This window comes from Mobula birostris, chromosome 4 (assembly GCF_030028105.1).
Source record: "Mobula birostris isolate sMobBir1 chromosome 4, sMobBir1.hap1, whole genome shotgun sequence".
NCBI classification, from domain to species: Eukaryota; Metazoa; Chordata; class Chondrichthyes; order Myliobatiformes; family Myliobatidae; genus Mobula; species Mobula birostris.
This window is the reverse complement of record NC_092373.1, coordinates 207737216-207751475: the sequence shown is the minus strand read 5'-3', so window position 1 is coordinate 207751475 and position 14260 is coordinate 207737216. Positions and strand designations below refer to the sequence as shown.

The 14260-nt window shown below is 50.7% G+C and overlaps 1 protein-coding gene across 3 annotated transcripts in view; it reads right to left on the bottom strand.

Moving 5' to 3' along the window:
* The window catches only part of LOC140196914 (dynactin subunit 1-like), a 379455-nt gene that overhangs the window by 134866 nt on the left and 230329 nt on the right, over positions 1-14260 (bottom strand). For all 3 annotated transcript variants that reach the window (XM_072256848.1, XM_072256849.1, XM_072256847.1), the window contains 2 exons: positions 5945-6133; positions 2224-2421 (listed from right to left, as the gene is read on the bottom strand). In XM_072256848.1, coding sequence (XP_072112949.1) covers positions 2224-2421; positions 5945-6133 — 387 coding nt within the window. The remainder of the gene's footprint in view (positions 1-2223; positions 2422-5944; positions 6134-14260) is intronic.

Below are 14260 nucleotides of genomic sequence, written 5' to 3'. Positions count from 1 at the left end.
TCACTCTGTTATCAGAGAGAGAGGACACTGCCTTTTGATCACTGGTGGGATCGCTCTGTTATCAGAGAGAGGACACAGGCTTTTGATCACTGGTGGGATCACTCTGTTATCAGAGAGAGAGGACACTGCCTTTTGATCACTGGTGGGATCGCTCTATGAGAGAGAGGACAGTGCCTTTTGATCACTGGTGGGATCACTCTGTTATCAGAGAGAGAGGACACTGCCTTTTGATCGCTGGTGGGGTCGCTCTATGAGAAAGAGGACACTGCCTTTTGATCACTGGTGGGATCACTCTGTTATCAGAGAGAGAGGACACTACCTTTTGATCACTGGTGGGATCACTCTGTTATCAGACAGAGGACACTGCCTTTTGATCACTGGTGGGATGGCTCTGTTATCAGAGAGAGGACACTGCCTTTTGATCACTGGTGGGATCACTCTGTTATCAGAGAAAGAGGACACTGCCTTTTGATCACTGGTGGGATCGCTCTGTTATCAGAGAGAGAGGACACTACCTTTTGATCACTGGTGGGATCGCTCTGTTATCAGACAGGACACTGCCTTTTGATCACTGGTGGGATCACTCTGTTATCAGAGACAGAGGACACTGCCTTTTGATCACTGCTGGGATCGCTCTATGAGAGAGTGGACACTGCCTTTTGATCACTGGTGGGATCGCTCTATGAGGGAGAGGACACTGCCTTGTGATCACTGGTGGGATCGCTCTATGAGGGAGAGGACACTGCCTTGTGATCACTGGTGGGATCGCTCTGGTATCAGAGAGGACACTGCCTTTTGATCACTAGTGGGATCACTCTGTTATCAGAGAGAGAGGGCACTGCCTTTTGATCACTGGTGGGATTGCTCTATGAGAGAGAGGACACTGCCTTTTGATCACTGGTGGGATCGCTCTGTTATCAGAGAGAGGACACTGCCTTTTGATCACTGGTGGGATCACTCTGTTCTCATAGAGAGGACACTGCCTTTTGATCACTGGTGGGATCACTCTGTTATCAGAGAGAGAGGGCACTGCCTTTTGATCACTGGTGGGATTGCTCTATGAGAGAGAGGACACTGCCTTTGGATCACTGGTGGGATCGCTCTGTTATCAGAGAGAGGACACTGCCTTTTGATCACTGGTGGGATCACTCTGTTCTCATAGAGAGGACACTGCCTTTTGATCACTGGTGGGATCACTCTGTTATCAGAGAGAGGACACTGCCTTTTGATCACTGGTGGGATCACTCTATGAGATGCTCTGTTATCAGAGAGAGGACACTGCCTTTTGATCACTGGTGGGATCACTCTGTTATCAGAGAGACAGGACTGCCTTTTGATCACTGGTGGGATTGCTCTATGAGAGAGAGGACCCTGCCTTTTGATCACTGGTGGGATCGCTCTGTTATCAGAGAGAGAGGACACTGCCTTGTGATCACTGGTGGGATCGCTCTGTTATCAGAGAGAGGACACTGCCTTTTGATCACTGGTGGGATCGCTCTGTTATCAGAGAGAGGACACTGCCTTTTGATCACTGGTGGAATCGCTCTATGAGAGAGAGGACACTGCCTTTTGATGACTGGTGGGATCGCTCTGTTATCAGAGAGAGAGGACACTGCCTTTTGATCACTGGTGGGATCGCTCTATGCGAGAGAGGACACTGCCTTGTGATCACTGGTGGGATCACTCTGTTGTCAGAGAGAGGACACTGTCTTTTGATCACTGGTGGGATCAGTCTGTCTCAGTGAGAGGACACTGCCTTTTGATCACTGGTGGGATCGCTCAGTTATCAGACAGAGAGGACACTGCCTTTTGATCACTGGTGGGATCACTCTGTTATCAGAGAGAGGACACTGTCTTGTGATCACTGGTGGGATCACTCTGTTATCAGAGAGGACACTGCCTTTGCAGGTAACGAGTGAATTGAGAGGGCAGCACAGGAGGAATTTATTAGAGGTAACAAGTGAATTGAGAGGGCAGTTTAGGAGGAATTAATTGGAGGTAACGAGTGAATTGGGAGGGCAGTTTAGGAGGAATGTATGAGAGGTAACAAGGAAAATTGAGGAAGGCAATTCAGGAAATGTTCAAGTCCTCTATTATTTTCATGGTACTTCAGAAAAACAAGCTAATGTGCCTTAATGACTACTGCCTGGTGTCTTTCGTATGCACTGTCCACTCGTCACACACAGCCCCTCTCCCTCCCCTGTGCCCTGCGTGGGTGTCGACCTTCTTAGCCTCCTTGAGCTGCCGCTGCAGCTCAGCCTGCTGTTCCTGCATCTTGTGCTTCCACTCCTGCAGCTGTTCCAGTTGGATACGGCTCTTCTCCAATTCCTTCAACTTGGCCCGGTCCTCGTTCCGTTTCATCCTCAGTGTCTCCAGCTTCTCCTCCAGGTCTCTGACCTGCGCCCGGAGACCCTCTTCCTCCTGTAACACCAACATGGCCAATTACTCTCCATCCACACTGCCTGGGCCCAGGCACTGGCTCCCATCCCCACCACCCTGGAGACCCTCTTCCTCCTGTAACACCAACATGGCCAATTACTCTCCAACCACACTGCCTGGGCCCAGGCACTGGCTCCCATCCCCACCATCCCGGGGACCCTCTTCCTCCTGTAACACCAACATGGCCAATTACTCTCCATCCACACCACCTGGGCCCAGGCACTGGCTCCCATCCCCACCACCCCGGAGACCCTCTTCCTCCTGTAAAGTTGGATCACTTACCCCACCCCCTTCCCACAGAGCACATCAGCTCTCAGCAGTGTGAGGGCAACTCAGCCCAGACCAGATGTTGGATCAGGTCCAACATCAGACCAGAACACATAGGAGCAGAATCAGTCCATTTGGCCCATTGAGTCTGCTCCACCGATCAATTATGGCTGATCCTCGTTTCCCTTCCTTAGTCCCACTCCCTAGTTTTCTCCCCGTAACATTTGATGCCGTGGCCAATCAAGTACCTATCAATCTCTGCCTTAGATACCCAACGACCTGGCCTTAACAGCTGCCTGGGGTAATAAATTCCACAAATTTACCACCTTTGTTAGGGATGAGATTACGGAATACCTGGAGGCACATGACAAGATAGGCCAAAACCAGCATGGTTTCTTGAAAGGAAGATCCTGCCTGACTAACCTACTGCAATTCTTTGAGGAAATTACAAGCAGGGTAGAAAAAGGAGATGCAGTAGGTGTGCTGTACTTGGATTTTCAGAAGGCCTTTGACAAGGTACTGTACATGAGGCTGCTTGGCAAGCTAAGAGCCCATGGAATTACAGGGAAGTTACTAACATGGGTGGAGCATTGGCTGGTCGGCAGAAAATAGAGAGTGGGAATAAAGGGATCCTATTCTGGCTGACTGCCGGTTACCAGTGGAGTTCCACAGGGGTCGGTGTTGTGACCGCTGCTTTTTACAAAGTACGTCAAAGATTTGGACTATGGAGTTAATGGATTTGTGGCTAAATTTGCCGATGATACAAAGATAGGTGGATGAGCGGGTAGGGTTGAGGAAACAGGGAGCTTGCAGGTAGACTTAGTTTAGGTGAATGGGCAAATAAGTGGCAAATGAAATACAATGTTGGAAAGTGTACGATCATGCACTTTGATGGAAGAAATAAACAGGCAGACTATTATTTAGATGGGGAGAGAATTCAAGATGCAGAGATGCAAAGGGACTTGGGAGTCCTTGTGCAGGATACCCTAAGGTTAACCTCCAGGTTGAGTTGGATGTGAAGAAGGCGAATGCAATGTTGGCAATCATTTCTAGAGTTATAGAATATAACAGCAGGGAGGTGATGTTGAGGCTCTATAAGGCACTCGTGAGAATTCTGTGCAGTTTTGGGCTCCTTACTTTAGAAACGATACACTGACATTGGTGAGGGTCCAGAGAAGATTCACAAGAATGATTCCAGGAATGAAAGAGTTATCATATGAGGAGTGTCTGGCAGCTCTTGGGCTGTATTCCCTGGAGTTCAGGAGAATGAGGGGGGGATCTCATAGAAACATTCCAAATGTTAAAAGGCCTGAACAGATTAGATACAGCAAAGCTATTTCCCATGGTGGGGAAGTCTAGGACAAGAGGGCATGTCTTCATGACTGAAGGACGTCCATTTAGAACAGAGATGCGGAGAAATTACTTTAGTCAGAGGGTGGTAAATCTGTAGAATTTGTTGCCACGAGTGGCTGTGGAGACCAAGTCATTGGGTGCATTTAAGGCAGAGATAGATGGGTTCTTGATTAGCCAGGGCATCAAAAGGTATGTGGAGAAGGCAAGAGAGCAGGGACGACTGGAAGAATTGGATCTGCCCACGACTGAATGGAGGAGCAGACTCGATGGGCTGAATGGTCTACTTCTGCTCCTGTATCTTATGGTCTTATGATCTCTCTGGATAAAGAAATTTATCCGCATCTCTGTTTTAAATGGATGCCCAATATCCTGAGGCTGTGCCCTCTTGTCCTAGATTCTCCTACTATGGGAAATATCCTTTTTACTTTTACTCTATCCAGGCCTTTCAACATTCAAAAGGTTTCAATGGCATCCCCCTGCAGCTTCTAAATTCCAGCGAGTACAGACACAGAGCCAAACGTTCCTCCTATGATAACACTTTCATTCCAATAATCATCCTTGTGAACCTCCTCTGGACCCTCTCCAATGCCACCACATCTTTTCTAAGATGAGGAGCTCAAAACTGTTCACAACACTCAAGGTGAGGTCTCACCAGTGCCTTATAAAGCCTCAGCATCACATCCCTGCTCTTGTATTCTAGACATCTTGAAATGAATGCAAACATGGCATTTGCCTTCCTCACCACCACTCTACTTACAAGCTTACCTTGTGTTCTGCACAAGGACTCCCAAGTCCCCTTGCATCTCAGATTTTTGGATTTTCTCCCCATTTAGAAAATATTCTGCGCATTTATTTCTACTACCAAGGTGCATGTCCATGCATTTTCCAACATTGTATTTCATTTGCCAGTTTCTTGCCCATTCTCCTAATCTGCCTAAGTCCTTCTGCATCCTACCTGTTTCCTCAACACTACCTGCCCCTCCATCAATCTTCATATCATCTGTAAACTTGGCAACAAAGCCATCTATTCCATCATCTAAATCATTTATATACAGCATAAAAAGAAGTGGTCCCAACATCGACCCCTGCTGAACACCACTAGTCACTGACAGCCAACCAGAAAAGGATCCTTTTATTCCCACTCGCTGCCTCCTACCAATCAGCCAATGCTCTAACCATGCCAGTAACTTTCCTGTGATACCATGGGCTCTGAACTTGACAAGCAGCCTCATGTGTGGCACCTTGTCAAAGGCCTTCTGAAAGTCCAAATATACAACATGCACTTCATCCCCTTTATCTATCCTACTTGTAATCTCTACCAAGAATTCCAACAGGTTCATCAGACAAGATTTTCCCTTAAGGAAACCATGCTGACTTTGTCCTATCTTGTCCTGTGTCACCAAGTACTCCATAACCTCACCCTTAACAATTGACTCTAACATCTTCCCAACCACTGAGGTCAGGCTAACTGCTCTATAATTTCCTTTCTGCTGCCTTCCTCCTTTCTTAAAGAGTGGAGTGACATTTACAATTTTCCAGTCCTCTGGCACTGTGCCAGAGTGCAATGATTTTTGAAAGATCATTACTAATGCCTAAACAATGCCTACCACTAACTCTTTCAGAACCCTAGGGTCTGGGTGACTGATGTACCCTTCGGTCTTTCGGCTTTTTCCCTTGTAATACTAACTGCACTGACTTCTGTTCCCTCACGCCCTTCAATATCTGTGCGCACACCCATGTCCGGTATAACAATCATGTACACCCATCAGGTGTCGGGGGGTGTCTGTTTGCACAATGGGATGTGGTGAGTGACCCCGTACAGCCAGAGGTGAGGGTCAATCCTCTGCAAAGGGAGCCCCCTCCACCCTACAGTCCCCTCACTCACCTTGGGAGAGAGCAGCGGGGGAGCGACGGGGGACACCAGACCGGCAGGAGTGGGCATGACGGGGGCAGCCAGCGGGGTCTGTGCCGGTGTTCCTGGATCACTGCTGCTCATCTCTCCGGCTGACGGTGACGGGGTGGCAGACGAGGCTGTGCCCACACTGGAGGCCGCCGAGCTTGCATTGCGTGTAGGCTGTGGAGAGAGGGGCACTGTTTAGAGGCTGGGTGAGCCAGGTCCTCCACCCACTGGCCTACAGCCCACCCTGCCAGGGGACATCCACATTGCATGTAGACTGTGAGAAAAGGGCAGCAGTCAGTGGAGGAGATGCAGCCCCCATGACTGTCCCAGACTGCCACTCTGTCCAGCGTGAGCCCATCAGCCCTTCTCCCCTCGCTAGACTGGCCAACCCACCACCTGGGGTGCTTAAACCCAGCTTGCCCTCTCAGACTCCGAACCCCTCACCCTCCCCAGCTGAGAGAGTACACTAACTGGTTCCATCACTGCCTGGTATGGAGAGGCCACAGCACAAAATCGGAAAACTGTAAACTGAGCCAGCTGCATCGCGGGCACCAGCCTCCCCAGAATCGAGGACGACTTCAAAGGCAATGCCTCAAAAAGACAGCACCCATCATTATGGACCCTCATCGCCTGGGACATGCCCTGTTCTCATTGTTACTAGCAGGAGGAGGTACACGAGCCTGAAGACACACACTCAATGTTTCAGGAGCAGCTTCTACCCCTTCGCCATCAGATTTCTGAACGGACAATGAACCCGTACTGTTACGCTTCTCTTTTAGCACTACTTACTGAACTTTACATTTCTATTTCTTATTGTAAGTTATAGTTTTTACCATTATGTATCACAATATACTGCTGTTGCAAAACAACAAATTTCACAACATATGCCGGTGATAGCCCTGATTCTAAGGGAGAACAATTCACTCCCCATAGACGCTACCAGTCCTCGGCACCCCAAACATCCTCATTCCCGGACAGAGCGAGGGAATGCACATCGCGTTCCCCCCCACCCTGGGCACGGTTAGGGGAGCTCACACCCCCTCATCCCGGGCACAGTAAGGGAGATCACACTGCCTCATCCCGGGCACAGTAAGGGAGATCACACTGCCTCATCCCGGGCACAGCTGAGGGAGATCTCACCCCCTCGTCCCGGGCACAGTAAGGGAGATCTCACCCCCTCATCCCGGGCACAGTAAGGGAGATCTCACCCCCTCATCCCGGGCACAGTTGAGGGAGCTCACACCCCCTCATCCTGGGCACAGTTGAGGGAGATCACACCCCCTCATCCTGGGCACAGTTGAGGGAGCTCACACTGCCTCATCCCGGGCACAGTATGGGAGATCTCACCCCCTCGTCCTGGGCACAGTAAGGAAGATCTCACCCCCTCATCCCGGGCACAGCTGAGGGAGATCACACCCCCTCATCCTGGGCACAGCTGAGGGAGCTCACACCCCCTCATCCCGGGCACAGTTGAGGGAGCTCACACTGCCTCATCCCGGGCACAGTATGGGAGATCTCACCCCCTCGTCCCGGGCACAGTAAGGAAGATCTCACCCCCTCATCCCGGGCACAGCTGAGGGAGATCACACCCCCTCATCCTGGGCACAGTTGAGGGAGCTCACACTGCCTCATCCCGGGCACAGTATGGGAGATCTCACCCCCTCGTCCTGGGCACAGTAAGGAAGATCTCACCCCCTCATCCCGGGCACAGCTGAGGGAGATCACACCCCCTCATCCTGGGCACAGCTGAGGGAGCTCACACCCCCTCATCCCGGGCACAGTTGAGGGAGCTCACACTGCCTCATCCCGGGCACAGTATGGGAGATCTCACCCCCTCGTCCCGGGCACAGTAAGGAAGATCTCACCCCCTCATCCCGGGCACAGCTGAGGGAGATCACACCCCCTCATCCTGGGCACAGTTGAGGGAGCTCACACCCCCTCATCCCGGGCACAGTAAGGGAGATCACACTCCCTCATCCCGGGCACAGCTGCGGGAGCTCACACCCCCTCATCCCGGGCACAGTAAGGGACATCGCACCCCCTCATCCCGGGCACAGTAAGGGACATCGCACCCCCTCATCCCGGGCACAGTAAGGGACATCGCACCCCCTCATCCCGGGCACAGTAAGGGACATCGCACCCCCTCATCCCGGGCACAGCTGAGGGAGCTCACACCCCCTCATCACGGGCACAGCTGAGGGAGATCACACCACCCTCATCCTGGGCACAGCTGAGGGAGCTCACACCCCCTCATCCCGGGCACAGCTGAGGGAGCTCACACCCCCTCATCCCGGGCACAGCTGAGGGAGATCACACCCCCTCATCCCGGGCACAGCTGAGGGAGCTCACACCCCCTCATCCCGGGCACAGCTGAGGGAGATCACACCACCCTCATCCTGGGCACAGCTGAGGGAGCTCACACCCCCTCATCCCGGGCACAGTAAGGGAGAACACACCCCTCATCCCGGGCACAGCTGAGGGAGCTCACACCCCCTCATCCCGGGCACAGCTGAGGGAGATCACACCCCCTCATCCCGGGCACAGCTGAGGGAGATCACACCCCCCTCATCCCAGGTACAGTAAGGGAGAACACAGCCCTCATCTGGGGTACAGTAAGGGAGATCCCACCCCCTCATCCCAGGCACAGCTGAGGGAGATCACACCCCCTCATCCCGGGCACAGCTGGGGGAGATCACACCCCCTCATCCCGGGCACAGTAAGGGAGATCACACTGCCTCATCCTGGACACAGCTGAGGGAGATCACACCCCCTCATCCCGGGCACAGCTGAGGGAGATCACACCCCCTCATTCTGGGCACAGTTGAGGGAGCTCACACCCCCTCATCCCGGGCACAGTAAGGGAGATCCCACTGCCTCATCCCGGGCACAGCTGAGGGAGATCACACCCCCTCATCCCGGGCACAGCTGAGGGAGATCACACCCCCTCATCCTGGGCACAGTTGAGGGAGCTCACACCCCCTCATCCCGGGCACAGTAAGGGAGCTCACACCCCCTCATCCCGGGCACAGTAAGGGAGATCACACTGCCTCATCCCGGGCACAGCTGAGGAAGATCACACCCCTTGTCCCGGGCACAGTAAGGGAGCTCACACCCCCTCATTCCGGGCACAGTAAGGGAGATCAGACCCCCTCATCCCGGGCACAGCTGAGGGAGATCACACCCCCTCATCCCGGGCACAGTAAGGGAGATCACACCCCCTCATCCCGGGCACAGTAAGGGAGATCTCACCCCCTCATCCCGGGCACAGTTAAGGGAGCTCACACCCCCTCATCCCATACACAGCAAGGGAGCTCACACCCCCTCATCCCGGGCACAGTATGGGAGATCAGACCCCCTCATCCCGGGCACAGCTGAGGGAGATCACACCCCCTCATCCCGGGCACAGTAAGGGAGATCTCACCCCCTCATCCCGGGCACAGTAAGGCAGATCTCACCCCCTCATCCCGGTAACAGTTAAGGGAGCTCACACCCCCTCATCCCGGGCACAGTATGGGAGATCACACCCCCTCATCCCGGGCACAGCTAAAGGAGATCACACCCCCTCATCCCGGGCACAGAAAGGCAGATCACACCCCCTCATCCCGGGCACAGAAAGGCAGATCACACCCCCTCATCCCGGGCACAGTAAGAAAGATCACACCCCCTCATCCCCGGCATAGCTAACGAAGCAACTCTCCCCCTCACCCCGAGGCACGGCAAGGTGTGGCAAGCAACTCTTCCTGGACACGGTAAGGAATCTCACCAACATCTTTTTAAACACACATTAGCATCAAACTGTGATCACAATGAGTTGAGTGGTCATTAACAATGGTTAATCGTTAAATGACAGAGCACAGCCCTTTCCTACTTTAGACATACTATTTAAAACTCTGAGCACAGAATAATGAACAAATTATTACTCACTCTCCTCCACAGATACTGTCTGACCTGCTGAGTTCCTCCAACAATTTCTGTATGTTGTTTTGGATTCCCAGCATCTGCAGAATCTCTTGTGTTTATTCATTTCCATAGATGCTGCCTGACCTGCTGAGTTCCTCCAGCACCTTGTGTGTGTTGCTCTAGATTTCCAACAACTACAGAATTCCTGTGTTTAGTGACCTAGACCACAAATGTAGCTCCCTATCCTCACACTGGCATTCTCCCTTCAACTGGTCAACACTCCTCTGGGCAGCTGCCCTCATAATGACCCCTGATCTTTAACCCCAATTCTAAATCAGGGCCACAGTCCTGGGATCACACTCATGGGACAGCTCCCCGATCCTGTCCACCACCAAACACCCACCGAATCTTCCTTCTTCCATGGAAAACAACCCCAGTTCTCAATTCAAACTTGGGAGAACTCGCCATCAACAACCAAAGCTGGAGGGAGCGTGAGGGTATGGAGAGCAGATGGGCACAGAATCAATGAGGACAGCTGTTCAGATAGGCAAAGAACCCAGGTCGTCTACTCTGGTGGACATAACCAAGAAACAAGGCACTGATTGAAAGGGGAAGGGTCTGGGTACTATTACAACAGTACACCACAGCACCACAACCTTCAACGCACAGTATTGATACTGAAGAACACTAATCCCTCTCACATGATCCGAAAGTTACAGCAGACAGTCTTTACAGGGAGAATCAGCCCTCCAGTGCCTGGGAGAGGCTCCATCAGTCGTGTCAGTCTGGGAGCATCCACTCGGATGTGCCTGGAAAAGATGGATTGTCCCAGGAGTGCAAAGGGCTCTGGGCTCTTCTGGAATGAATGGGGATGAGTCACACTGTGTGTGCTGGGACGGGGACAGGGACGGCTGGCTGTGCGTGCTGGGACGGAGACGGGTAGCTGTGCGCGCTGGGACGGAGACGGGTGGCTGTGCGTGCTGAGACGGAGACGGGTAGCTGTGCGTGCTGAGACGGGGACAGGTGGTTGTGCGTGCTGGGATGGGGATGGGGACAGGTGGCTGTGGGTGCTGGGATGGGGACAGGTTACGTGCTGGGACAGAGATGAATCACGGTGCATTCTGGGACAGGTTGCATATGCTGGGATGGGATGGGTCACTGTGTCTGCTGGGATGGGGATGGTCGTGGATTGCTGGGTGCTGTGGGTACAGTGGAGATCCCGATCCCGCACGCTGTGACCACGGCTCACCTTAGTGCGTCGAACGGGTTGCTGCATCACAGCCAGAGGGAGCAGAGGAGGCGAGAGAAGACACAAGCAGCAGTAGCATCGGCCAAACAGAACGGGAGCAGAAACAGAGAGAGAACAGCATCATAGGTTAGTGTGGAGTTGCATGTCAGTATACAGGGTCAGACAGCAGACAGCAGTGAAGGATCTAACAGTGAGGGACAACCTGGCCACACCACTCCACACAGCACTCACAGCTCACACTGGGACAAGTCAACTGTGTATATCAGTACACACACCCAGTTTTTCTCTCTCTCTCTCACACACACACACCCAGTTTCTCTCTCACAAACACACACACACACCCAGTTTCTCTCTCTCACAAACACACACACACACCCAGTTTCTCTCTCTCACAAACACACACACACACCCAGTTTCTCTCTCTCACACACTCACACACACAGCCCAGTCACTCAACACACCCCAGTCACACAACACACAACAGGAAATACAAAGGGCGAGGCAAAATGGTAATCTTATGGTAGTTATGGGAGATTTCAACATGCAGGTCCATTGGTAAAAATCAGGTTGGTAATGGATCTCAAGAGAGTGAGTTTGTTGAATGCCTAAGAGGTGGCTTTTTAGAGCAGTTTGTCGCTGAGCCTACAAGTGGATCAGCTATACTGGATTAGGTATTATGTAATGAACCTGAGACGATTAGGGAGTTTAAGGTAAAAGAACCCTTAGGAACCAGTGATCACAATATGATTGTGTTCAACTTGAAATTTGATAGGGAGAAAGTAAAGTCTGATGTAGCAGTATTTCAGTGGGGTAAGGGAAATTACAGAGGTATGAGAGAGGAGTTGGCCGAAGTAAATTGGAAGGAGCTGCTGGCAGGGATGTCAGCCGAGTAGCAATGGTGTGAGTTTCTGGGAAAAATGAGGAAGATGCAGGACATGTGTATTCCAAAAATGAAGGAATACTCAAATGGTAAAATAGTATAACGGTAGCTGACACGGGAAGTCAAAGCTATTGTAAAAGCAAAAGAGAGGGCATACAACAACATAAAAATTAGTGGGAAGACAGATATTGGGAAGTTTTTAAAAACTTACAGAGACCAACCAAAAATTTCACTAGAAGGGAAACGATGAAATATGAAAGCAAGCTACCAAAATAATATCAAAGTAGATAGTAAAAGATTTTTCAAGTATGTTGAAATTAAAAGAGAAATGAGAGTGGATATAGGACCGCTAGAAAATGAGGCAGGAGAAATAATAACAGGGGACAAGGAGATGGCTGATGAACTAAATGAGTATTTTGCACCAATCTTCACTATGGAAGACATTAGCAGTATGTCTGATGTTGTCGTGTGTGAAGGAATAGAAGTGACCATAAGATTTAGGAGCAGAGGTAGACCATTCAGCCCATTGAGTCTGCTCCGCCATTCAATCATGGGATGATCCACTTCATCCAGTCATACCCACTCCCCTGCTTGCCCCCCCTTACCCTTTAATGCCCTGGCTAATCAAAAACCTATCTATCTCTGCCTTAAATGCACCCAATGACTTGGCCTCCACAGCCGCTCGTGGCAACAGATTCCACAGATTTACCAACGTCTGACTGAAGTAATTTCTCCTCATCTCTGTTCTAAAAGGACGTCCTTCAATCCTGAAGTCGTGCCCTCTTGTCCTACAATCCCCTGCCATGGCAAATAACTTTGCCATGTCTAATCTGTTCAGGCCTTTTAACATTTGGAATGTTTCTATAAGATCCCCCCTATTCTCCTGAACTCCAGGGAATACAGCCCAAGAGCTGCCAGACGTTCCTCATAGGGTAACCCTCTCATTCCTGGAATTATTCTCGTGATAATCTACTCTCCAATGTCAGTATATCCTTTCTAAAATAAGGAGCCCAAAACTGCACACAATTCTCCAAGTGTGGTCTCATGAGTGCCTTATAGAGCCTCAACATCACATCCCTGCTCTTATATTCTATTCATCTAGAAATGAATGCCAACATTGCATTCGCCTTTTTCACAACCAACTCAACCTGGAGGTTAACTTTTAGGGTATCCTGCACAAGGACTCCCAAGTCCCTTTGCACCTCTGCATCTTGAATTCTCTCTCCATCTAAATAATAATCTGCCCGTTTATTTCTTCCAGCAAAGTGGCTGCAGTTATTGTTACAAGAGAGAAGGTGCTCAAAAACTTGAAAGACCTAAAAGGTACACAAGTCACCCGGACCAGATGAACTGCACCCTTGGGTTCTGAAAGAATTAGCGTTAGAGATTGTGGTAGCATTAGAAATGATCTTTCAAAAATCATTGGACTCTGGCAAAGTGCCAGAGGACTGGAAAATTGCAAATGTCACTCCACTCTTTAAGAAAGTAGGAAGGCAGCAGAAAGCAAATTATAGACCAGTTGGCCTGACCTCAGTGGTTAGGAAGATGTTATGAATCAATTGTTAAGCATGAGGTAATGGAGTACTTGGTGACATAGAACAAGATTAAGGGAAAATCCTGCTTGACGATCCTGTTGTAATTCTTTGAGGAGATTACAAGTAGGATAGATAAAGGGGATGCTGTGGATGTTGCATATGTGGACTTTCAGAAGGCCTTTGACAAGGTGCCACACATGAGGCTGCTTACCAAGTTAAGAGCCCATGGTATTCCAACACAACACACCCCAGTCACAGAACACCCTCCAGTCACACACCCTAGTCAGTCAACATACACACAGACACACAAAGAGGTTGCACACCCAGTCACATAACACTCAAACCACACATATGTCCCACCCCAATAGTACACATCCACCCAATAGAAAGAACCTCTAGGAATCTTTCCCAAATGCACAGCCCTCCTCAAAACACCCCACCTGAAACACTAACAACTCCAGAAACAACCATCGCCTCCTCACCAAACAGCAGCAGAAACACCAAACCTACAACGTCAAGTCCTTATTGAGGGATCATCACTTGTAACAGTGGGTCATTTCAAGTCCCTGGGTGGCAACACCTTTCAAGGTTTACCCTGGGCCCAAAATGTTGTGGCCAGTATGAAGAGGCCAAGACTGTGCCTGTATTTCATTAGGACTTTGATATTTGCTCTGTCACCAGACTACCAAATTTCTACATATGTACTGCGATCATCTTGCATGATCTATCTGCTTGCA